The sequence below is a fragment of the Jaculus jaculus genome, chromosome 8, assembly GCF_020740685.1.
Source record: "Jaculus jaculus isolate mJacJac1 chromosome 8, mJacJac1.mat.Y.cur, whole genome shotgun sequence".
NCBI classification, from domain to species: Eukaryota; Metazoa; Chordata; class Mammalia; order Rodentia; family Dipodidae; genus Jaculus; species Jaculus jaculus.
The window spans coordinates 118,025,617-118,052,205 of record NC_059109.1 but is presented as its reverse complement, the minus strand read 5'-3'; the positions used below and the strand labels follow the sequence as shown (position 1 = coordinate 118,052,205).

The following is a 26,589-nucleotide window of genomic DNA, read 5'->3' as shown; positions in this document are numbered from 1 at the left end:
AAAGTCTACCCAGCCAAGCAGAAGTTGTACTACTCCCAAGAACACAAAAACAACTTGAGAACACCCGAGTCTTGCACTGGGTGACACACAGGGTCCATGAGGCTCAAGAAATCCAGTCCTAAAAGCAAGCTCATACACGTTCAAAAATGTTACAAGGACTGTCAAAGTTTCAAAGAAAAGCTTTTATTGAAAGGTAAACTCTAGGAAGTTGCCTGAAGACAATTTATTACCCATGAATCTAAGCTGCAATATGAAAAACTATTCAATTTTGGAAATAAACTTCTGAAGAAGTGATCCATATTTTGAAATGACTGTAGTAAACTACTGATATTTCAAGTCCAGACAAAACAGAGAGCTGGCTGAGACCACACATACTGGAAACCACATAAAAATTCAGGTGTGGTGGCACACGTTTGTAATCTCAGCACTGGGGAGAAACTTTGGAGCTCACGGGTCAGCCAGTTTAGCCTACAAAAGTGAGTTCTAGGCTAATGAGACCTCGTCGCAAAGAAAGCAGAGTTCTTGAGGACCTACACACATGCACACTCACACACACACAAAGAATGGAGAAAGAAAAACCACCTTTGACCAACACATTAGTGTTAAAATCTAGACTACCGAAAAAAAAAAAAGGTCCCAAACCCAACAGAGCTATTTTCAGTATCATCACTGCCACACATTTCCCCATATATCTGACTGCTCCCTGAGTACAGAATCATTTCTCATTCCTCTCTCCTACAGCACCCAGCAAATGCTTGAATTGACATTCTAACAATAGCTTCAGGCATCCTCCTTTTAAAGCTCTCCAGCTTGCCCAAAGGTGCTTTAAAAATCAGCACTGTTTACCAAATGAAATGTAAGACAGAGTACAGGCAAGAATGCTGGAGAATTCCCTCAAACTGTACAAAATGAGTACTTCCAAAGGACAAAATGCCAACACTACCAGATCCACAGCAGGAAGCAGTTTGCTTGGCAGAGGCTCCCACCAGACAACCCTAGGAGGAATTCACTAAGCACTGGTAAAACAGCATTGCCCCAGTCTGAAAGCACTTAGGTTCTTCTGCTCAGAAAGCCTCTTTCAGCTTACAGTAAAATGCAAGCAGACTTTAGATCTAGATTCAAATCAAGGGTTGCTGAAGGAATGTTACTGTCACCCATGCTAATCTTGGGAGGTTCTATAGTGCAGGCTTGTACACAGTCTTAGAGAACAAGGAGGGAATGGCTACGTGGGACAGATCAAAAAGGAAGGTGGCACATGCCTTTAGTCCCAGTACTCAGAGGTAGGAGGATCGCCATGAGTTCGAGGCCACCCTGAGACTACATAGTGGTTTCCAGGTCACCTGGGCTAGACAAGATCCTATTTAAAACACAAAACAAAAGTCTCTAGGGTAACAGTTCATTCATGGCCTGGGCTCTCATGTTTTGCCATCCGCGTGTGCATGTCCGTTCCCACTGCAGAAGCTACTTCCCTGGAGACTTCTCTATGTGAAGATGATTCTCTCCATTCTCCCCTCTCCCTTGCCAGCCAAGCAAAGGGGGAGAATTACTTTCTGGCTTGAGTCTTCCAACTAGCCTTCACCCTAAATCCCAATGCTCCCTAAAAGAAAGCTCATAGCTCATAATTTTTTTTACCAAAAAAAAAAAAAAAGAGGAAGTCACCAGAGCCAGAGTAGCATTGGAGGATGCATTCCCACAGGGAAAGGGGCGGGAGCACCTCCAGGCAGAGGTCCACACGGTGCGGAGCAAGGGACACCAGCACTACATCCCCAAGAGAAGCGAGACAACTCAGTGTGGGTATATGTGAGGGAACGGCTAAGAGAAGAATCTAGAAATGTGGGCTAGTTCTGATTAGCAATGGCCCTCAATATAGTTAGTACTTGGACTTAATCTCCAGGCAATGAGTATGTATGGAGTCAGATCATGGCAACTAGAATTAAACCATGATTAACCAGAGCCAAATAGTCAAATGTTTGATCTTACTCTAGAGAAAAAAGAAACAGTATAAGCTTAAGGAGAACTTTACAATTCAAATATAAATACTGCCCAAGGATACCCTGGGCTCAATTCTAGACAAGATGACAATCCTAGTATTATGTTATAAAACCACATCTAATAGTGAAGCCAAGTTTGTTTCACAAGGCTAAGGGACTGTAGTGGTTAGTGGTAGGGCCAGGACAAGTCTGCCTCGTCACAATTCTAAAGCACTTTGTTGCTGTTCTCTCCTGCGTGAGGAGCCTCTGAAAGACGGAAGAGGGCCCAGGAGAATGTGCGGAAGTGGGAAGAGGACGGCGGCATGAGCACTAGAGCCAGGCCTGCGGGCAGCGAGCACTGCGCAAGTTCTCACATCATTCATGATCACCGCGCTCTGAAGAGTCAGAAAGTCGCTGGTGGCTCACAGCAACCCCCACTGCAGCTGCTCATATCTGATTGGAAAGTAGGCAAAGACCAAGAGCTGTAAACATGTGGTGATGGTTCTACCTTTGGGGGGAGGGCTCTTGGAGTCCTCCATAGACAGCTTCAGCTGTTGTATGAACTCGCCGCCATACACACTTCGTTCTTGCCAGATGTTCAGCAATCTTTCTAAAGGCTTTTTACAGCCTTCATCTGCCTCTCTGCCCAGAAAAGACGAAAAGATATATATAAGCTTAAGACTTTGTTTTTGATTAGGACAGATCTACTTACTTAAAAACAGAAAGGAGAGTAAGATGCATCTTGTGTTACTTGCATAACCAAATCCTGACCAGGAGCTATATTCCTCCTGTATGGACAGGAGACGGGTCACATCATACAAGAAATCCCCCCCACCTTTAAAAGATGGGGAAAGAAGGGACAAAAGCCAAAGGTTGAATTTTACACACAGAGAATAATAAAAACTTCATCATATCAATTGTGACAACTTGTTTTTTCAGAAGACATTAATTTACACATAATACCAGATTATCTACTGGAAATTTAAATAAGCCAAGATTTTTTTTAAAAAACCAGTAATAAAAATGAACAAATGTTTAAAATAGGAGGTAAATTCACTACACAGCAATACCTCAACACACATAAATACAACCATAAACACATGTGCCCAGAATGATCTCAGCTTTAACAACTTTGTCATGATTTTGACACTCGGCTTAGTTTGAGTTCCATGTTCGCACAGAGGTGTCTAGCTAATAATCTTGGAACACACTGAAACAACTCAGTTCTTGGTAATTTATATCTGAAAGAAGTTAGCTGTTCGTTTTTTTTCCCTGACACGTTACAGTCTAGAAACCGAATATAATGGACATGCAGTGTTGACCTCCATATTGTATTATGTCGGATGGCAAGAAGAGGAAAGGGGAGACACTCTGAAAAGAACCTTGCTACGTGCTCTACTCCTTTGAACTACTCTACTTAGTAAGGCTATGCGGAAGCCAATGCCTCACACTGAGTACCTTCAGAGAGATGTAGCTCAGTTGTAAGAGTGCTGGCCTAGCATGCTTCATGAAGCTCCCTGGGTTTGATCCCCAACATCACATAGTTCTGGCTTAGTGGTGCACACCTGTACTCTCAGCTCTCAAAAGGTGGAAACAGAGTAAGATCACGGTCACCTTGGCTTCACAGGGAGTTTGAGGCTAGTCAGGGATGTACGAAACCTTCCTTCAAAAATATGGGGAGAGGGCTGGAGAGATGGCTTAGCGGTTAAGCGCTTGCCTGTGAAGCCTAAGGACCACGGTTCGAGGCTCCGTTCCCCAGGTCCCACGTTAGCCAGATGCACAAGGGGCGCACGCGTCTGGAGTTCGTTTGCAGAGGCTGGAAGCCCTGGTGCGCCCATTCTCTCTCTCTCCCTCTGTCTTTCTCTCTGTGTCTGTCACTCTCAAATAAATAAATAAATAAATAAATAAATAAATAAATAAATAAATAAATAAATAAAATTAAAAAAAAATATGGGGAGAGCTGGCAAGGTAACTCAGTGATTAAAGGCACTTATTTGCAAAGCCTGCTTGCCCAGTTTCAATTCCCCAATACCCATGTAAAGCCAGACACAAAGTGGTAATGTGTCTGGAGTTTGTTATTAGTGGCAGAGGCCCCATTACACTCGTCTTTCTATTCACAAATAAATAGAAAAATATTTTAAAGGGAGACCTCGACATCTTAGGACCAAAGTCAAAAGTCGTCAATAGGACCATTAAGAAGAAACTATACCAAAAATTCAACTAAGATAGAGTTCCGGCCACTCGCAACTCTGACAGCACTGTTGCAGAGCTCATGCTAACAATCAAGGGGAGCCTGGCCTCATCAGATTCTATTACTTATGAATTATTAGTAGCAAATTTTTATTTACCTTGGACCAAAGGACTAAATCAGCAAATGTACAAGTTAATTCTTTCATCAGACGTCTTATTTTTCAAGTCAGAGGTAAGAGTTAGAAAAAATAGGAAATGCTTCTGCTATGTGTACAGAGATCAGAAAAGAGCAAATTATCTGGTATTTGTTCTAGGGCACTTTCACTCTACCTCCAAAATATATGCAGAATGCATTATTTTAATGCTTCTACTGCTGAATTAAATAATCTAGTTTATTTAAAATTAAATATATGTGTGTATATGTATTTGTGTGTGTGTGTGTGTGTGTGTGTGTGTGTGTATTTGCAGAAATAAATTATCTCACTCCTTTCTTCCTCTGCTGCCAACCCGGTCCAAGCCATGACTGTCTTTTGAGTGGGCTACTTTAGAGTGTTATTACTGCTCTCTCTGCTTCCAGTCTTGTCCTCCTACAACCTAACTCTCAACTTTTAATAATGTAATTCTCGCTACTGTGTGACAGCACATCACACTTCTTCCCATCCTCCTCGGAATAACAGTGAAAGTCCTTACAAAGTACTCAAGGCTTTTCAACACACTTCACATCCTACACACTCTTTCTTTACTGCCTTAGGACTTGATGTCAACTTTGTCCCCATGGCCTCTCCTCCTGCAGGCCAGAGGCTATTTCCACCCTTTCTTTTCAGTGTCCTTCCCTTACCTCCATACTGATAATTATACAGCCTGCTTCTTCTTCATTTTTCTTCTTACAACCCATCCTCTCTCGTGTTATATAGTTTACTAGCTTATACTTTACTAGCTTTTCATATGAATGTAATTTCCTCAAAGGTAGACATTTGTCTTTTTCCCTACCACTAGATGCCCTGGGAAGTACACGAATTATTTGTTGAATTGTAATCAGTTTGAACCTTTTTGAATTTTATTTATTTATTTTGGTTTTTCAAGGTAGACCTCATTGTAGGCTGACCTGGAATTCACTATGTAGTCTTAGAGTGACCTTGAACTCAATATCGATCCTCCTACCTCTGCCTCCTGAGTGCTGGGATTAAAGGTGTACACCACCATGCCCGGATCTTTTTTGAATTTTATACTGCCATACTTTTATTCCAACCTTTCTGCAATGAAGTCATTCACGTCAGAATGTAAGCACTCAGCAGCTCCATCAACGAAGGCTCTTGAATATTAGGCTTAGAATACACAGTATGAGGCACAGGGCCTACCTGTAGGGCCTGACCCACAGCCTCAGCTCAGTTCTTGTATCTCTATTCCATGACCCACCTGGGGCCTCACATTCTAGTAACTCAACCAACACACTTCCTCCTCAGAATTGACTGCTTCCTGTGTCTGAGGCTTTACACACACTATTGCCTCTGCGTGAAATGGAATGATAAATGGAACAAGGAAAAGTAAAAAGGAAACTGCAATCCAAGCAGCTCCAATATGACTGGAAATGGCAGCTGAGCCTGGACAAGGTGGAGTGGATTAGTGAGGCCCTGGATGCCCTGTTAAGCATGTGGACCACAGGCAACCAGAAGTCTTTATGTGGTCAAATCTATGATTTAGAAAAATACTACTACTATAACTAAAATAACCAAGTCACAATTAATTAACTGGTTGGTTCTTTTAACATAAAATCTGTTTCCTATCTACTTAAATAGAGGGGGTTGTAAAAATGGCTTAGCAGTTAAGGTACTTGTCTACAAAGGACCAAGGTTTGATTCCCTAGTACTCACGTAAAGCAAGATGCACAAGGTACTGAATGCATCTGGAATTTGTTTGCAGTGGCTAGAGGACCTGGTGCACCCATTCTCTCTGTCTGTCTCTTTCTCAAATTAACTAATTAAATAAAAATAAATTTAAAAAAAGACCCGGGGCTGAAGGGATGGCTTAGCAGTTAAGGCGCTTGCCTGCAAAGCCAAAGGACTGAGGTTTGATTCCCCAGGACCCACGTTAGCCAGATGCAAAGGTGGCTCATGCGTCTGGGGTTCATTTGCAGTGGCTGGAGGCCCTGGTGCACCCATTCTCTCTCTCTCTTGCTCTCAAATAAATAAATAAAAATAAAAAGAATTTTAAGAAAGACGGACCCATCATTGCACTTTTTTTTTTTTTTATCAAGGATTTACTTAAGGAGGGGCCAATGTCCATCCACCAATGCTAAGGATATCTGGGACTCAATTAAAACAAAGATTGGGACTGGAGAGATGGCTCAGCAGTGAAGGCACTTACTTGCAAAGCTTGACAGCCTAGGTTCAATTCCCTAGTACCCATATAAAGCCAGATGCACAAAGTGATGCATGCATCTGGAGCTTGTTTACAGAGGCTAGAGGCCCTGGCATACCAATTCTCTCCCTCCTACCCTTCTCTCTCTCTCTCTCTCTCTCTCTCTCTCTCTCTCTCTCTCTCTCCTCCCTCCCTCCCTCCCTCCCTCCCTCCCTCCCTCCCTCCCTCCCTCCCTCCTCCTATCTTTCTCTCTGCTTGCAAGTAAATAAATAAATATTAAGAAGACTAAGACTGGTTTTGCATTTTAGCCACATTACTAGACAGTGGAAACTGATGCCCAATCCTCAGAACCACAAAACATTGCCAAAGGATTCTGCTACTAAAGTCTGAAGCCAAAAAGGGTACTCTTAGAAACCAAATGCACAAACCAGGACAGGTGATTTCCTTGAGCACAACAGTAAATTAAGGCTTTGCTAGACATATTCAAAGTTACAGGTAAAATTGTCTACAAATCTTTTCACTGGTGAAATTTTGAAAGAAGTATTTCCAGTGAACGAAAAGTCACCTAGATCAAATGCAACTCAAGCAACAGAGCAATTCAATAAAAGGGAGCTCCTCTTCAAGGTCCACTCACAAAAGCTGAGAAATCCTGAGGATGGAGGTGCATGGGAAGAAGGCCTGCAGAGCATACATGAGGCCCTGGGCCAATCACCAGCACTGCATGAACCAGGCATAGTGGTCCGTGCCACTAATCCCCACACAGGAGGATCAACAGTCCAAGGTCATCCCCAGATACACAGCAAGTTCAAGGCCAGTCTGGGATACATGATATCCCGGCTCAAAAACAGAAAACTGGGTGTTGTGGCACACACCTTTAATCCCAGCACTCAGGAGACAGAGGTAGGATGACTGCCTTGAGTTCAAGGCCACCCTCAAATTACAGAACAAATTCCAGGTCAGCTTGGGCTAGAGTGAGATCCTACCTCGAAAAACAGAACAAAAAAAACCCAACTAAATAAATAACCATGGTTTTATTATCTATACTTATGGAAGCTGTCAACAAAGTATATGTGTGCACACACACACACACACACACACATACACACATATATATGGTGAAAAAAATTTTAAATATTTGGCATCAATGGTGGACACATGGAAGAAATAACTACCTACACAACTAAAATGTTGAATACTTCATATGTATTTTTTAAATATATTTTTTAATTTATTTGCAAGCAGTGAGATAGAAGGAAGAGAGACAAACAGAGAATGGATACGCCAGGGCCTGAACTGCTGCAAATGAGCTCCAGATGCATGCGCCATTGTGCATCCAGTTTAGGTGGGTACTGGGAAACTGAACTCGGCTGATTAGCCTTGGTAGGCAAGCACCTCAGCAGCTAAGCCTTCTTTGCAGCCCTTATATGTATTTTAATTTCAATTATAAATACAACATTGTTCACTTTCCCTTTTTAATAGGTGTCAAAACTGATCATAAAAGTAAAAAGTGTGTAACACACACACATACACACAAAATCAAGCTATTTAGGTGTCAGTCGGACACCTAAGGTGTTGTCATGCAAGCCTTAAGGACTCTCTTCTCTATAGTTCTGTGGCCTTTCCCTGATATAACCACTGTAATTTCTGTATTTGTCTTATTCCATACACAGCAGGTCTATGGACCTGTAAGAACAGTATGGCAGGAACTTTTTCTAAGAATGCTCAGTACGTCCAACAGCACCTCATGAAAATTAAAGCAGAAATATTCCTTTGTGATTGCTCCAAAAGAGGTAACATAGAATACTGGAGGCTACTACCTTAGGAAGGCCTGCTAACAAGTTGGTCCCCGGTATTTGTTATGGTTAGGGCATAACATGGCCCCACAAATGCTCAAATATTAAAGGCTTTGTTCCCAGTCAGTGATGCTATGGAGACATGCATAAACGAGGGTGCTAACCTCACTAGTGGATTAACGCACTCCTGAATTCACAGCTGTGTGGGCTCTTAGGCGGGTGGGGGGGGACTGGGTGGAGGAAGTGGGTTACTGGGGGTGTGCCTCAGAAGGGTCCTTTCTACTCTCCTTTCTCCTTCCTAGCTTACAAGATGAGCAGCTCAGCTCTAGCACATGCTTTCTGCCACAATTTTCTCCCTTCCTGCAGCCTAAATGGAATGGAACCAGCTGGCATGAATTGAATCCTTTTAAAACCATGAGCCAAAATAATTTTCCCCTCCCTGAGTTATTATCTCTGGTGTTTTCTTATGGCATTGAAAACTAATACCAAAACATCTAGGAAATTTGGATTTCAGGAATGTTTCACTATTTCTAGTGAGCAGAATAGCTTACTGTATCTAAACTGTGCAAACACATGGTTCTAAATGAACAGCTGCTTACTTTCTGAGAACCTGGAATATGGCAGAGGGTACCCTCCATGACCAACTCCAACTGAAAACTTTGGGTCCCAATTCTCTAGCGAGCTTCACTATTGGTTTGCACTTTACACGTGCTGTCACAATTCAGGGCTGGAGAAGTTAATAACAACTGACTCCACTGGGAGGGGACCCTTGAACGCTTACGCCTAGCCCATGCACCTTTCCCCTTTGCTGGTTCTGCTTGGCGTCCTCTGGCTATAAGAAATCACAGCAGTGAATCCGCTTAGGCACTCATCCACCTGCGAGTAGTCTTGGAAACTCACACACAACAGCAAATAAACATTATGTGTATGGTGATAACCCCCAAATTTACAAGTCAAGAATTAAGACTCTCTGAGCTGGAGAGGTGGCTTAGTAGTTAATGCATTTGCCTGTGAAGCCTAAAGAACCAGGTTCAATTCCTCAGGACCCACATAAGCCAGATACGCAAGGAGGTACATGTATCTGGAGTTTGTTTACAGTGGCTGGAGGTCCTGGTGTGTCCATTCTTTCTCTCTCCCTCAAATAAAAAACAAAATATTTTAAAACAATTAAAACTATCTGAGATTTAGACGAATATTTACTCAACGGTCTATCTGCTATCACTCCTTGGGATACATATTAGCTATCTTAAACTTAACATGGCTCAAACAAAACTCATTTCCTTCATCAAGTCTCTCTAATCTCCAGCTCAGTAATCTGTAACATCAACCACCCACTTAACATCAAAAACATTTCTCAGGCTGGAGAAATAGCTCAGCAGTTAAGGTGCTGGTCTGTGAAGCCTAAGGACCTGGGTTCAATTCCCCAGTACCCACGTAAGCCAGATGCTCAAAGGAGTGCATGTGTCTAGAGGGTTTGTTTGCAGTGACTAGAGGCCCTGGTGCTCCCCTTCTCTCCCTTTCTCAAATTAAAAGAAAAGTTTCTCCCTTTCCTCCCTCACTTCTAGCTCCCACACAATGCCTAATATTCTATATGCCATTCAGGGTAGTTAAGTCCATCTAACCAAGTAAGCACTCAGTAGGTGGAAACACTCTTCTCACTGCTTCTGAGTCTTAGCCAGTCACCTTGGCCTGCACAACAGCAATACCCTCCACACTCAGGTTCCCTTGGCACCTACAATCAGTTCTCCACACTAGTCATTTTTTTAAAAATATTTTTATTATTATTACTATTATTATTATTTGAGAGAGAGAAAGAGTGAGAATGAGACTGAGAGCAAGAGAGCGCATGAGAATGGGCGCACCACAATGTGCCACATCGTGTGTCGCCATGGCTGATGTGAGTCTTGGGGAATCATACCTGGATTCTTTTGCTCTGCAGGCAAGCACCTTAACCACTAAGCCATCTCTCCAGCTCCCACACTAGTCATTTTTAAGAGTGATCTTTTTTTTTTTTTCTTTTTTTCAAGGTAGGGTCTCACTCTAGCCCAGGCTGACCTGGAATTCACTACGTAGTTTCAGGGTGGCCTCGAACTCATGGTGATCCTCCTACCTCTGCCTCCCAAGTGCTGGGATTAAAGGCGTGTGCCACCATGCCCAGCGCTAAGAGGGATCTTTTTAAGTGCATGTGGAAATTTACTATTCCCCAGCTTAAACTTAACTGAGATCCCAGAGTGAAATTCTTAATCTCTCCCAAGACACATGGAGTATGTATGACTGGTCTTTTTCTACCTCTCTGATCTCATGGCCACTTCTCCCTTTGCTCACTATATCCAATCACACTGGCTTTCATCCTGTGTCTTTTGTGTCTTTTAAGATGCCATTATTACTACTACCTTAGGTTTCCAGATATCATTTCCTTACAATAGCCTGGCCTTCCTGACCCACACTATTTGGAAGAGCGCCCACTATAGGCACCATTCTATTTAGTGGTCTATATGATCATTTCTGAAAGTGTTTTGTTCACTTCACTGTCCTGGCTTGCCTTCTTTGCTGCTCCCTTAGAGCTGCATGGATAGTTGGCACACAGAAGGTACCCATGCATGTTGCATGGGAAATGAACTACTCCCAAACTTAGAAGGAAACAAGAGACTTGTGAGCATAACATATTCATACACTGGTTGGTTAAACTGCAATTCATGAACATGGCAGCTGTGGTGGTTTGATTCAGGTGTCTCCTGAACTTAGCTGTTCTGAATGCTAGGTTCCCAGCTGATGGAGATTTGGGAATTAATGCCTTCTGGAGACAGTGTATTGTTGGGGCGGGCTTATGGGTGTTATAGCCAGTTTCCCCATGCCAGTGTTTGGCACACTTTCCTTTTGCTATTGTTCACCTTATGTTGGCCAGGGGGTGATGTCTACCCTCTACTCATGCCATCGTTTTCCCCTGCCATCATGGAGCTTCCTCTTGAGCCTGTAAGCCAAAATAAACCTCTTTTTCCCAGCAGCTGGTCTTGGTTGGGTGATTTCTATCAGCAATGTGAGCCTGACTGCAACAGTAAAATGGTACCAAGGAGTGGGATTGCTGCTAGACACCTGAATGTGTGGCTTTGGCCTTTTGGAGCTGATTTTCAAGAGAAAATTGGAAGGACTTGAAACCTTGGCCTAAGAGAGACACCTTTCAGTGCTGTAAGTACAGCCTGCTGGACTCTTCTGGTCAGAGTTGAAAGACCTGAATGCAGTAAGCGCTATGGACTGTGAGGTTTGGCTTATGAAAGTGAAAAAGAGCTTTGCCTGGACTGGGCTAGCAGTTTGTGTGAAAAGCTTGCTGTTATGCCTGTGTTCTGAGAAGTTGTGCAGGGTTGCTCTGCGTAGAAATGAACTGGTGTAAACAGAGGGTTATGGCACAGAAAGAAATATCTTTGGGTGAATTACTGCCCGTTCAGCTGCAATTGAGAGATTACAACCTTTGAGATTGGGCCAGCTGACCTGTACTAGGGCAAACTCTTTTGAAGGGGCCTGAATACTCAAAGAGTGCCCTATTCTTCAAAGTTGGCTTTATTCCTCCCTGGATTAACAAAATGGCACCCTACCTGGTATTATGGAGCATAAGAAATGCAGGAAAGAGAGGATCATTGAGTTTGCAACATGGTCTTGTGTTTTGGAAATGACCATGGGCAGTGTGAAGCAGGTTTGCTGGATGCCTGCATGGAGACCCCACAGGGCCATGAGGATGAACCATGGGTTGCAGTGGAGACCCAGTGGAGATGTGGGACCACAAGATGGCTGCTAAGGAATGCTACCAGCCCCAATGCAGTTTCCCAGGACTGTGGATAGCCTAGCTGGAGAGGCAGAATTGGAATGCCAGAGACTTGTTGCTGGTCAGAATTATCAGATGTGGATATTTGTCACTGACTAGAAATGTTGGATTTGAAGCTACAGAGTTTGGTGTTTGCCCTGGTTGTTTTAAACCTTGTATTGGCTGAATGTTTCTTTGCTATGTCCAATGCCATCTTCTGCAGTAAGAATGTTTATTCTGTGCCATTATGGGTATTTTGAGGTTATTTTTGGTATTATGGCTCAGTTAAAAGACTTTGTTGGACTATGGGGAATGTATGAACATTATTGGGATTGATTAAAAATTATGGGGACTTTTAAAGTTGAACTGAATGCACTGTATTTTACATCATGATAATCATCAGTTTACGGGGCCAGGGGCAGAATCTGGTGGTTTTATTCAGGTGTCCCCCATAAACTTAGGTGTTCTGAATGCTAGGTTCTCAGCTGACGGACATTTGGGAATTAATGCCTCCTGGAGACAGTGTGTTGTTGGGGGCAGGCTCATGGGTGCTATAGCCAGTTTCCCCATGCCAGTGTTTGGCACACACTCCTGTTGCTATTGTCCACCTTATGTTGGCGAGGGGATGATGTCTACCCTCTGCTCATGCCATTGTTTTCCTGTGCCATTGTGGGGCTTCCCCTCGAGCCTGTAAGTCAAAATAAACCTCTTTTTCCCAGCAGCTGGGCTTGGTTGGGTGATTTCTACCAGCAATGCGAACCTAACTGCAACAGCAGCCTTCTCTGAATTCAGAGACTTGCTTGGGGATGGAGGTGGAGAATCATAAAGATGTTGCTAATCAATCTGGTCAATATTGATGGGTCAATACCTCTGCTCACCAACGGGTCATAGCAAAAGCATACCCAAAGTATGTATTAGGCTACTCTTGGCTGAAAAGGTGTGTCTGGATTTACATAGCTATTTACTTTTTAACAGGGAGGAGAGGAGGAACATGGGCATCCTGAACACGTTACCCAAATGGGACTAAACTAACTAGAAGAACACAAACAGAAAGGAATGAGGGCTAGATTTAACAGTAAAAAACCGGCAAAATATACCAAGATGTTTTCATAATGCTTCCTGAACATTTTTCTTTGCTTTTCTTTTGTGACAGGCTGTGACTACGTAGCCCAGACTGGCCTTGTACTCAACGTTCTCATGCTCAGCCTCTTCAGTGCTGGGATTACAGGTGTGTGTTACCACACTAGGCTTCTGTATAGGTTTTAAGATGTGCCCAAGCATAAAAAAAGATTCTCCTTTCTTTTTGTGGTACTGTAATTGAACCCAGTGTCTCGCAAATACTAGGCAAGCACTGTGAATCCTGTGTGCCCACTCCCCTTCTTCTAGTCCTTTCTACATATCCTTTTCTAACAGTCAGTAGAGATTATTAATCAGGAGGCTGGAAAGATTACTTGGTGGTTAGGACACTTGCAAGCAAAGCTTAATGTCTCAGGTTCAGGTCCCCAGTGCCCAGGTAAAGCCAGATGCACAAAGTGACACATGCATCTGGAGTTCGTCTGCAGTGGCTGGAGGCCCTGACACACTCATGGTTCTCTCTCTCTCTCTCTCAATTAAAATAATATAACATTTTTAAAAGATTACCGATCAATCTTTTTAAATAAAAGTGTTTGTTCACTATCTCTATAGGAAATAATTTCAGCAAACTTCTTAGATCAAATCTTCTTCCCAGTTAATATTAATCTAACTTAATCAACAAATATTTATTAAATCTCTACTCTGTGCCAGTACAGACCTAAAAGTTGCCTAGCTACTGAATGAACATCAAGGCTATACAAATGGCCTTCCCTACAGGTATATAACCAGCAGCTTTGTACCAGATACTTTCTTAGGTACATAACATATACTAAAGAATGCAGGGCTGGAGAGATGGCTCAGAGGTTAAGGTGCTTGCCTGTAAAGCCTAATGACCTGAGTTTGATTGTCTAGTACCCAGATGCACAAAGTGAAGCATACATCTGGAGTTCATCTGCAGTGGTTAAAGGCCCTGGCACACCCATATTCATTCATATTCTGTGTGTGTACACGCAAATAAATATTTTTAGAAAAATGAATGAAAAGAAATGGTCCTTCCTTCCATGGAGCTTGTAATCTACTATATGGTAACTGAGTGTATACAGACCATGGGCCAGTTTTCTTTTCATCCTGTTTAGCTTCACCATAACTATAATGAGACAGGTGGTACCATCACCTTTTAACTAAGTAACAGGAGCTCCAAAAGTTAAACAACATTTCCAAGGTCACTCAGACCATATTTGAAACAGAGCCACTATCTAACAAACTATGAACCAAGTCTCATTATAACAATAAATCCAGCCGAACACGGTGGCACACACCTTTAACCCCAGCACTCAAGAGGCAGAGGTAGGAGGATTGTCATGAGTTCGAGGCTACCCTGAGACTACAGAGTGAATTCCAGGTCAGCCTGAGCTAGAATGAGACCCTAACTCAAAAACCAAAACAAAACAAAACCCAACAAATCTTTCTCCAATTTCAGATGCTACTCTAGTAGGTCTATTCTAAGCTTATCCTGTTCTGAAGGTTCAGTAATTTTTAAATTGGTAACACATTCTGCTACTCAGATGTCCATGGGCATCCAAAGGAAAGCCTGCTAGACGGGTAACAAGCAGAAAGCTTCTCCAGCTTTAGAAAGCTTGATGTGATCCTTTTTCCTTTGGAGTCTTAATTTCATTCCTTTAAACTTTTCAAATCTTTCAAGGAATGCCAGACTTAAATTCAGATTTAAGGCCTTTCAACCTCAGACCCTAGGACAATTGGTATTTAACCCACTACTCTCATTTTTACCCTTCCTGGTTTCCTTTTGCAGGGATTTGTGTACTTTTGTGTTTAGTTATAATACCAACAGTCTACCAAAAACCTTTTTTACCCCTTAGGAACCTAACTTGTGCTTTTCAGAAAGATGTTGCTAAAAATAAGCAACAAAGTGACCTGCACTTTGAGCTTTCTGTATTAGCTGCATGTGTGCTCAATGCTCTAGTCCTCTCAACACAACAGTAGCAGACTCACTGTAACTTGACCAGAACAAACACCAACTTTACACACTAATAATTATTGTTTTTGCTATGACAGTAATGACTACTATTTTCAGTAAACTAGCCATCTCGAAATCCAGAAGGAAGTAAACAAGAAATATAGTAACTAATTTCTGCTACTGAAAATGTTACTAAAAGTTTCCTTCATACTATTTGGTGCTGTTTTGGGTATAAGCTATGAGACAACTCAGCCAAAGAAGATACTACACTCAAGAAATACACACAGTACCTGATTGGTCAGGGTAAGATTTTGCATCAGAATGCTTACATGTCTGTGATGTATAAGGCAGATAAACATGAAACCTTAAACTAGCCTCCACAACACTATAAAAAGTACAAAGTTGCCATGACATAATGCTGTCAAAAGAAGAACAAAGAGATATAAACATTAATGCATTTAAAAATAAAGCCACATACCTGGCAACATGAGAAAAAGCATCCACAAGGACAGACTCAAACTCTCTTGTGAACTCAGGTCCTTTCCTTTTACTGTTCTGGATGACATCGTTTGCTAAGTACAGAAAAGTAAGCTTTCTATTTGATTTAGCTGGAAAAAAGAAAAGAGGATAATTTAACTTACATCAAAGCAATTAGTTCACAATTCTTATAACATAATTTTTTTTGTTTTGTTTTGTTTTGTTTGAAGTAGGTTCTCTCTCACTCTAGCCCAGGCTTACCTGGAATTCACTATGTAGCCTCAGGACAGCCTCGAACTCATAGCAGTCCTCCTACCTCTACCTCCATAGTGCTGGGATCAAAGGTGTGTACAACCATGCTCTGGCTCTAAGTTAATTCTTTTTTTATATATACATTTTATTTTTATTTATTTGACAGAGAAAGAGGGGGGGAGAGAGAGTGTGGGAACGACAGGGCCTCCAACCCCTGCAGACGAACTCCAGATGTGTGCGTCCCCTTGTGCATCTGGCTAATGTGGGTCCTGGGGAATCGAACCTGGGTCATTTGGCGTTGCAGGCAAACACCTTAACTGCTTAGCCATCCCTCCAGCCCCTAAGTTAATTTATTTTTTGGGGGGGGGGTAGAGGGAGGGTTTCACTCTAGCTCAGGCTGACCTAGAATGCACTATGGAGTCTCAGGCTGGCCTCAAACTCATGGCAGCGATCCCTCTGCCTCCGGAGCGCTGGGATTAAAGGCGTGCACCACCACACCCGGCCCCTAAGTTAATTCTTAAAGAACATTAAGATGAGCCTATCTCTGGGGTCAAAAAGGCATGACTGAACAAAACAATGGCAGGATCTCCTGGGGATGAAGGGTATCTGACATACAGGTTTGGGAATACAATTTTGAGATAAAAAAAAAAAAGAAAAAATTCGGGTTCATTTCCATGTTACTTTAACCAGAATAATTAATTGGTAGGAAAAACGAAGATAGTTCAAAGAAAATCCCTAATCTGTCAAGAGCTGGAGAGATGGCTTAGCAGTTAAGGTGCTTGCCTGCAAAGCCAAAGAGCCCAGGTTTGATTCTCCAGGACCCATGTAAAGTCAGATGCACAAGGTGGCCTAAGTGTCTGGAATTCGTTTGAAATGGCTAGAAGCCTTGGTGTGCCCATGCTCTCCCTCTCTGTCTGTATCAAATAAACAAATGAAATTAAAAAAAAAAAAGATAATCTGGGGGCTGGAGAGATGGCTTAGTGGTTAAGCACTTGCCTGTGAAGCTTAAGGACCCCGGTTTGAGGCTCGATTCCCCAGGACCCATGTTAGCCAGATACACAAGGGGGCGCATGCATCTGGAGTTCGTTTGCAGTGGCTGGAAGCCCTTGTGTGCCCATTCTCTCCCTCCCTCCCTCTCTCCCTCTCTCTCTCTGCCTCCTTCTCTCTCGGTCACTCTCAAATAAATATATAAAAACAAACAAGCAAAAAGATAATCTGTCAATATTAACCAAGGCTTCCATTCATTCTATTGAGAAGAAGTTACTTCTAATACACTCTTTTTACTCTTTTTGATGGGAGGGGGCACAGGGGACCAAACCAAGGGCCTTATGCTTGCTAGGTGAGAAAGAGTTAAAGAGGGAGATAGCAAAGGAAAGAGGGAAGAGAAAGGAAGGATGCACACACCTGGAACAGCAAAGCCAAAAGAGAGCATAACAGAGGACCAGAGAGACAGGTTTCATGGACAGGAGACTGCCCTAAGAGGGAGCGGCCTTGGGTGATATGCTGAGGTGGTGTTAGGGAATGAATGGCACTCCCTCTTCTCAGCCCACAGGTACCTTCAGTTACCACAACAGGAGGTGCTTCCATCCTCGCAGGCCCAGTTAGACCATGGCCAGGTGGGAGGGAGGAGAGAGGATAGAAAGTTCTGGGACTCTTACATTAGGCAAGTACTCCACCACTGAGTTAAATCCCTTGCCAACTGCCAGTACACTCTTGGTTGACAAATATTCTATAATGAATCAATGACTGAATTAAGATTCAATTTTCAAATATATTCTTACAACTTGTGCTCTAAAACTGAGAATTTCTCTTCCACACTCCAATAACCACAGTCAGTCAATGATAGCACTTCTAGAGTCTAGGTGAATCTCTAGATGCACCAATGGGTGTTTATCTCAAACACAAATGTGTGTGAGTACTATCACTGCAAATTTCAACACACTGGATATCTGGATATGCAAAAATATGGCTCCCACAAAGCCATAATTCTCTGTTATACATACAAAATGTACTACTTTCTATTACTCTACATGGCATCATATATTGAGCCATAAAAACCTTGTGTGATATGTCTGAGTTACAGTTGTTTCTCCTGGCTTCTATGCACCTTAAATTCTCAACCATGAAGTTACAGCAATACCAATTTTAAAATATATTTTTTTAAATTTATATTTGAGAAAAAAAGAGGGAGGGAGAGAGGGAAAGAGGCAGAGAGAATGGGCACACCAGGGCCTTCAGCCACTGCAAACGAACTCCAAAAGCATGCGCCACCTTGTGCATCTGGCTTATGTGGGTCCTGGGGAATAGAACCTAGGTCCTTTAGCTTTGCAGGCTAGTGCTGAACTGCTAACCCATCCCTCCAGCCCATAAATTCCAACTTTGATCCAAATTTTTAAAAAATCAACACAATTAGATATTTCAAAACATTAAGTTTTCATCAACACTAAGGTAAACAGAGAACTCAAGTAATCTCTACACCAACTTTTGTATTCCCGAGTAACTAACTACTCTTTGCTCCATTCCTCTGAAAAATCAATTGTTTCCTTTGAAATACACACAATGTGCAAAAGTGATGATACAGCAAGCATGAGACCTGACACTTTAAAATGTAGACACAGAATAACCCAAGTAAAAATCAAGATTTAAAAAACACATTAAAATGCTCCCAAAATTAAATAGAGATCTTGAACTGTGTTAGTCATCTGGAAATAACCTAGTTTAGATGGGCAACTGATGACAATGAAAAACCTAGAGCTATCTTTAAGTGTTCTCATTAAGTGTCCATAGATAGTGTCCTGCTGTTGGTACAAAGGTATGATTATGGCAACTCATTTTTTAAAGCAAAACTGGCTCTGTAAAATCTATAATGTGATGCAAGTTGGAAGATTCAAAAGTAAAACAGAACTGCAGCAAAGCAAATTTGCCTATGTGGAGATTTACAAATTTAATATACTTAAAAACAAAATACCCAAGGGTTGAGGAGATGGTTCAGAGAGTAAAGTGCCTACTATGCAAGCCTGAAGATATCACCCACATCAAGACTGGGTGTGGTGGCACCATCTATAACCCCAGCAGTGATAAGGCAGAGACATGTAGATCCCTGGGGCTTTCTGGCCAGTCTACCCAAATCAATGAGCTTTAGGTTCAGTGCAAGACCCTGACTAAAAATAAGGTGGAACAGGTAAGAGGATCGCCATGAGTTCGAGGCCACCCTGAGACTACATAGTGAATTCCAGGTCAGCCTGGGCTAGAGTGAGACCCTAACTCAAGAAAAAAAAAAAACGGGGGGAGGAAGTGATCGAGGAAAATGCCTAACGTCACCCTCTAGCCTCCATGAGCACCTACAAACACAAGTGCACCCCCCACACACACAAATACATACTATGTAGACCACATACACAACACCATACTGTAAAATAACAATCTGAACATTCAAGACCTGATACATTTTTCAGTACCACAAATATCCTAAGAAGCTGGCTAAGGTTTTTACTGTCTACCATGCCAATTAATGGTCACTGTCTCCCAACATAATAACAGGTTTGATTCACATAAAAACTGCCTCCCTCCATACTCAGTATCCTCAATAGTCAACATGGGCACCCTGTGTGTAAAGGGGCTATGACAAAGCCCTTGAACCCTGAAACATGCATAACCCTGGGTAGCAATATGACAAAACAGATCCTGTTACCCCTACCAAAGCCCATTCCAAACCAGTAGAACTGCTGAGTAAAGTTTAAAAATAAGTAGCTAATCAAATGTGGGGTTTTTTGTTTATGTTTTTGTTTGTTTACTTGTCTGGCTGGTGTGGATGCCAGAGAAAAGCTAAAAAGTAATTCTGAAAAAAAAAAAAAAAAGATCTCTCAAGCTGGTGTGGTGGCGCACACCTTTAATCCCAGCACTCAGGAGGCAGAGATAGGAGGATCACCAAGAGTTTGAAGCCCCCTGGAGACTACATAATGAATTCCAGGTCAGCCTGAACTAGAGTGAGACCCTACCTCAAAAAACAAAACAACAACAAAAAAATCATCTAAAAGCACTGTACATCAAAGATGGGAAGAGTTCTACTTATAGCCTAAAAAGAAAAATGAAGAATAATTCCTAGAAAATGAAAAGAAAATAACACACAAGGAATAGCAGTATCTGAGAGAAAGTCATTTTATAAATCTTATACTCTCATGAAAACTCACAGACAGGGTGTGAATGTCTTAAATAGAGAAAATGACTTCTCCATAGATACAAATGCCTACCTATAAAGCCTCAGGGTGAGCTAAGGCAGTATGAATGTCATGTCAGAGCACAAAACCCTTTTCCACTTCCATGTGGGGGCCTTTCACTTCCGAGGAAGACTGCCAATTAGAAGATGCTTGGAGAAGAACTCTCTCGCTCCATGATGTCCATTATGTAGCCACATGCCACATGTGGCTTCTGAACATTTGGCTTGGTACTAGTCAACGTGGGACAGAATTTTCAATTAAACTTATTTAGTGCTCAACAGCCAAAGGTAACAAGTGGCTACCTTGTTGGAAAACACAGATATACAAAACTGAGATTATCACAGAAATTATTACTGCTGTTTAGATCCATTACTCAAATATGAAGTGTCAGAACCCATGATTTATTTCCTACTAACCTTTTACCTGTGTAGTATGCACTATTCTGAATATACTGCAGAGAACCCAGATCAAATTAATAGGCTTGATTCATATGCTGAAAAATACCTAAGAATGAAGTAAAGCTTAACTGGGGAGATGGGGTGTGAGGCAGGACGCAATTCTAGGAAAGGGAAGCATGATGGGACTGGCTGCCATCAGATGGTGAAACCTTCACTTACCGAGAGCACTTGGGCACTGCGCACTGGAAAAAGCACTCGTTTTGGTATCAGTCACCCCTGGGCCCATGTTCCAGCCAGAGCCCTGAACAAGCCACTTGATCTCGCTATATCTTTACCTTCTATAAGATGAAGATAACTACACCCTCCTACTGGCAACATTAGGCTCTACCAGATGAGATGAGGGATAAAGAAGCTTTATCAATGGATGCCCTCTCTCATGGGTCCATGTACCACTTTGCATCCAGCTTTGATGCGGGTGCTGGGGAACTGAACCCAGGCTGGCAGACTTTGCAAGCAAGCACCATTAACTACTCATCTACCTCCCCAGCACTGAATGTACTCTCTAAATTGTCACCTTCCAGGAACTTCAATAGGATGAGGTGAGGAAGAGAGCCAGCTTTACAAAAGAAGTATGAGATGGCCTAGCAATTTCAAGATGTTCAGAGAGAGTCTACCAGACAGAAGTCTGCAGCAGCATCTCCACGGACCTTACAAGTATGTGAATGACACACGAGTGCAGGGAGGCAGCTACCCGGGCACTACCCAAAGCACCCTGGGCTCCTAAAAGAATGCTTGGGTTGGGTGTCTGTTAGCTGTAAGGTCTGAGCTTCACCAGTTGTGAGGCTTTGAAAATACAATTAGCCACTCCAGTTTCTTCCTCTACAAAAGAAGGGGGGGGGCAAAATCACAGCTAATAGAGAAAACACATGAAGTCACTTCCCATTGAGCTCCACTCCTCATCGAAGTATCTGTCAGCAGAGTAGGTGCCCGTCTCCCCATGGGGCAGGAGCCACCTGAAGACAAACACCAAGCTGCACATGGAGCAAGCGACAGTCCCAGCTCCCCTCTTCCACTGAATGCCTGCCTGCGCTGTGCCAGCCCGCCCGATTTCAGCTCACCACAATCTTAGCCCTCAGTTTTCTCCATCTGCAAAGTTCCCACTTCAAAGGGCTCAGAGAACTAAACAAACGAACAAAACCAATGTACGTCCAGACAGCAGTACTGCCACTTAAGAAAGTCACAGTGATGTTATTATCATCACCTCTGTTTTATACAGAAGGAAACTACGGGACAGTCGGGGTAAGTTACTGGAGCCAGTAAGTGGCAAAGTGAGGTTTAACTTCCAGATAGCTGTAAGAGACAACTGGCTTTTACCAGTCCAATACAGTGCCTGGCAAGGAATGAGCTAAGCTCCATGCATGTCAGATCCTGATGAGGGCCTGGGGTCAACGGTCAGTGCATAAGCCTACCCAATTAATTTCTAAAGCTGTTCCGACAGGGATCTAGGTATAGTGATAGAAGTGGAGTAAAGAAGGGCTCTGTGAGTGACATCTATGCTCATTCCAGTTTTACAGATGAGAGCACAGCGGCGCACTGCGATGATGATACAACAACACGGATATCACTTAGTCCACATAGGCCGTCCATGAGAAGAGACGACTGGCTCTTATTCCAATCGCCCAGCCCAGAGCCAAGGTACGTAACACTACCCAGCGTTAAGCACAGCCGAGACCACAACAGTCCACAAGAGTCAGAAAAAGCTCCCAGGGGGGAATAACTGCAAGTCTGGACTCCTGAGCCCTGGTCCCTGGGGGGCTCGGACAAGCACCTTACACCTTTCTAGGGGCCTCGGTTTTCCTCTCCAAGAAATGGAGCAACATTGTCTCCAACCCCAGAAGAAGCGATCAGAGAGAAAGCCAGGCCTGAAAAGCAAGACTAGGTGAAAGAAGCTAAGAGGGGAGTGGGTGGGAGAGACACCCATGGGGGGGGGGAGAGGAAGGAGGTGGGGGAGCGGTGATCACCTTTGCGGAGCTCGCGGTGCCACACGGAGACGATGGGTCCTGCGTGCTTGCGGTGGTGGATGAGCCACAGGGACAGGGTCTGCACGCTCTGCTGAGAGTTGCTCAGCTCCGACAGCTTCTTCTCCAGCGCCGACTCGGAGAAGGAGGACATAGTGGCGTCGGCGAAGGACCGTCAAGGGAGCGGCCTGGGCCGCCCCAGTGCGGACGGACGGGGGAAGAGCGACCCGCACACGGCGCGGGCAAGCCTGCGGGACTCTGGGCGGGACTGACAGACGGACCGTCAGCGACGCGCGGCGGCGGGGGAGGGATAGGGGGGCGGGGTGGGGGAGGGGACAGGTCTCCGCAGTAACAGTCGCCCGCGCCGCCGCCACAAGATGGCCACCCGACCTCTCACCCCGCCGCGAGCGGGGGGGGGGGTCAAAGGGCAAGAGTCGTCGCTGGCCACCGGCAGAGGGAAGAAAACGTCTCTCCGGAAGCGGCAGCCTCACCCGGGGGACTTGGAAGGAGACAGGCAAGAAGGAACGGGTTCCAGGTTCCCCGGGCCACCACCACCACCCCCACCCCACCAAAAAACAAAAAAAAAAAAAAAAAGCCCTAGGACCGCTCGTGCCCCGCACGCCGGCGCAGTGAAGCTCTCCGAACCTTTTCTCCCGCTCCCGCAGAACCTTTCTGGCGCGGGGCGGCGCGCCGCTTAGCGCGTCACTTCCGGCGAGGCGCTGGAGGCGGGAGAATGAGGGAATAAGGCTGGAAGACGAGGTAAGCGAAGAGTGAGGCCGGGAGCGAGAGGGAGCTCCGCGAGCCGGGAGAGCTTCGAGGGAGATTCCCGAAGGGGACGCTAGGGCGGAGAGAGCGTGACCAGGGTGTGGGAGGAGGCCGCCTCCCCCGTGTGGCAGGCCCCTAGGCCGCGCTTCCCTTCCGTGCATGTCCTGCCTTGTAGTCACCGCCGCCTCCGCCAGGAAGCCTCTCCTCGGTGCTCTCGAGATAACCCGACGTGCCCGTTTCACGCCTTACCTCCTGTTCTCGCCCCAGAAATGACGCCCCTTTTCTCACCTATGCAGCCTCCAGGAGCACCCTGCCATGCCCTGTTCTGTGGTTGGTTTGTGATAGAACCACCTCATAAAACACACCTTTGTGCCCTGGACTGCCAATTAATCGATGACTTCATTTTGGGAATTTCATCCTGTCTTGCCCTCCCAATGAATCCATCGACGTCGATTTGGGAACACTATCTGAAAGTAAACTCTTTTCCTAGTTTTTTTTTTTTTTTTTTTTGGAAGGGGTGAGGCGGGATTGCCCTGAAATGCACCATGTAGGCTCAGGCTGGCCTCGAACTCACAGTGATTCTCTATACTCTTCCTTTGCCTCCAGAGTACTGGGATTAAAGGCGTGTGCTGCCACGCCCATCTTTTCCTAGTTTTTAATTACAGTTTCAATTCAGAGAAATTTTCCCACTGCTACGGAAATGATAAAGAGGAGTTAGTTTTTTATTATTATTTTAAATTTTATATTATTTTATTTACTTATTTATTTGAGAAAGCAAGAGACAGAATGGCCAGGGCCTCCAGCACTGCAAAGGAACTCCGGATGCATCTGCCACCTTGTGCATCTGGCTTATGTGGGTCCTGGAGTCTTTAGGCTTTGCAGGCAAGCGCCTTAACCACTGAGCCAATTCTCCAGCCTGAGCTAGGTTTGTTTAAATTTTTCTGATCATTGTTGAACTTCCTACATACACTCCAGCCTAGAAGACAGTCTTGTAGTTGGTACCTGGTTTTCTTTGTGACTGTACTATATTGTAGTTCTTAGCTTACATGCTTTGATCCTTCATACAGACTAGAACAACATGATCATATAGGTATCACGTGAGAGGTCACTACATGCTAGATACTTTTTAGACATGCTAACTTATTTAACCCTCACAACATAGCTATGAAAGGTATTATATCCTCACTACTAAACAAATGAAGACACTGAAGGTCAGAGTTTAGTGACCGTATAACTATCAAAATCACATAGAGGAAAGAGACCATCTTAGTCATCTGTTTGCACCCAATATCAGGAACCAAAGCTGGTTGAATGAATTAAGGTAATAGGGATGAATAGCATAAAATCATTGTCAATATATAGTTAATTGTAAACTTGAACTTTTGAGTCCACATCAAAACAATCTCCATATTAAATAACATTGTCAGTTACCTAGCACTTAAACTGAGTCTGTGTATCCAGCACATTACATATTTTGTTTTGAAGGTAAAGTCTTACTTTCTCTCAGGCTGGCCTGGAACTCACTTTCTCCCAGGCTGGCCTCAAACTCACAGTGATTGTCCTACCTCAATTCAGATTAAAGGCATGAGTCACCCCACCCAGTTTATAGTGCATACTTTTAAATTTAATCCAGAACCACAGTGCTATGAGTGGAGATTATTGTCACTATTTGATATTGAGAAAACAAACTGTGTGTGAGTTACCTGTTCAAAGTTAGTTAGGCATAGCTAGGAAATAGCAAAGCCACAATTCAATTAAGGATATTTATTCCAGTTTATTCACATGAATGGTGGATATTCATTCAGCAAATAATTTTTTGAGCACCTTTGTCTGGAGCACTATTCTAGATAAACTTATGAAATAGCCATGCCCTTGGAAGTTTATTTTCTACTGAGGAAGATAAGGAAAATAACCATGAAGTATAAAATGAATCAGGAAGTAATAAGTATCTCACAAAAAAAATGAAGAAGGCGGTGCTGGAGAGGTGGCTTGGTGGCTAAAGGCACTTGTTTGCAAAGCCTGACAGTCTGGGTTCAATTCCCCAGTAGGCACAGAAAGCCAGATGCACAAAGTGGTAGATGCATTTGGAGTTCCTTTGCAAGGGCAAGCATACCCATTCCCTTCCTCTGCCCCCACAAATAAATAAGGATTGTAAGGAGATGAATGTATATGTGGATTGAAGTATAAATTGAGCAGATAGGAGGCTGCTATATATGCTGCTTAGGAAAAGCCTCACTGATTAGGTAACATTTGGTCAGAGCCCCTGAATGAAATGAAAATACAAGCCATGACTGTCCTTCCGGGTAGAAGGAAATCCAACTTCAGACACTTGTCACTTTTTAAAAAATATTTAAATTTACTTATTTGAGAGATAGAGAATGGGCATGCCAGGTCTTCCAGCCACTGCAGATGAACTCCAGATGCATGCTCTACCTTGTGCATCTGACTTACATGGGTCCTGGAGAATCAAACCAAGGTCCTTTGGCTTTGCAGGCAAGCACCTTAACCGCTAAGCCATCTCTCCATCCCATTCCCCCTGCCTTTTTTTTTGAGGTAAGGTCTCACAATAGCCCAGGCTGGCCTGGAATTCAGTATGTAGTCTCAGGGGGACCTCGAATGCACAGTGATCCTCCTACCTCTGCCTCCCGAATGCTGAGATTAAAGGTGTGTGCTACCATGCCCAGCCCTTGTCACTTTTCTTTTTCTTTTTTTCTTTTGGTTTTTCAGAGGTAGTGTCCCACTCTAGCTTAGGCTGACCTGAAATACACTATGTAGTCTCAGGATGGCCTTGAACTCAAGGTAGTCCTCCTACCTATGCCTCCCAAGTGCTGGGATTAAAGGTGTGCGCCACCACACCCTCTCCTTATCATTTAAAATATGTATATATATATATGTATATATATGAAATATGTATATATTTGTTGTTTATTTATTTATTTATTTGAGAGAGAAAGAGGCACTGAAAGAATGGGTGCACCATGACCACTAGCCACTACAAATGAACTCTAGGCACTTGTGCCACCTTGTACATCTGGCTTTACATGGGTACTGAGGAATCGAACCTGGGTCCTTTGGCTGCACAGGCAAGTGCCTTAACCACTAAGCCATCTGTTCACCCCCCTTTGTTGGCACTTTTGAAGAACAGCAAGGAAGATAAGACTAGAATAATATGAATCTGAAGGCTAGCTAGAAATGAGCCCAGGAGAGTAGTGAGGGACTGTGTCACTTGGGTGTTATATAATAGTAATATGTATTATGTGTGTGTAATGTAATAGCAAGAACTTGGATGCTTCTGAATAAGCTGGG

General features: G+C 43.5%; 2 protein-coding genes across 4 annotated transcripts in view; one reads left to right on the top strand and one right to left on the bottom strand.

The window, feature by feature from the left end:
* The window catches only part of Rprd1b (regulation of nuclear pre-mRNA domain containing 1B), a 63,632-nt gene extending 40,834 nt beyond the window's left edge, over positions 1-22,798 (bottom strand). The window contains exons 1-3 of one of the 2 annotated variants that reach the window (XM_045155855.1): positions 22,522-22,798; positions 15,635-15,764; positions 2,479-2,612 (exon numbers count right to left, since the gene is read on the bottom strand). In XM_045155855.1, the coding sequence (XP_045011790.1) occupies positions 2,479-2,612; positions 15,635-15,764; positions 22,522-22,672 (415 nt within the window). In that variant the 5' untranslated portion in view covers positions 22,673-22,798. The remainder of the gene's footprint in view (positions 1-2,478; positions 2,613-15,634; positions 15,765-22,521) is intronic. The other variant, XM_004666681.2, reaches the window with a different exon arrangement.
* Positions 22,799-23,150: 352 nt separating this feature from the next.
* Positions 23,151-26,589, top strand: part of Tti1 (TELO2 interacting protein 1) — a 62,329-nt gene continuing 58,890 nt past the window's right edge. Inside the window, exons 1-2 of one of the 2 annotated variants that reach the window (XM_045155854.1) lie at positions 23,223-23,277; positions 23,580-23,756. The gene's annotated coding sequence lies outside the window, so the exon portion shown is untranslated. Of the gene's footprint in view, positions 23,278-23,579; positions 23,757-26,589 lie in introns of both variants that reach the window. The other variant, XM_004666680.2, reaches the window with a different exon arrangement.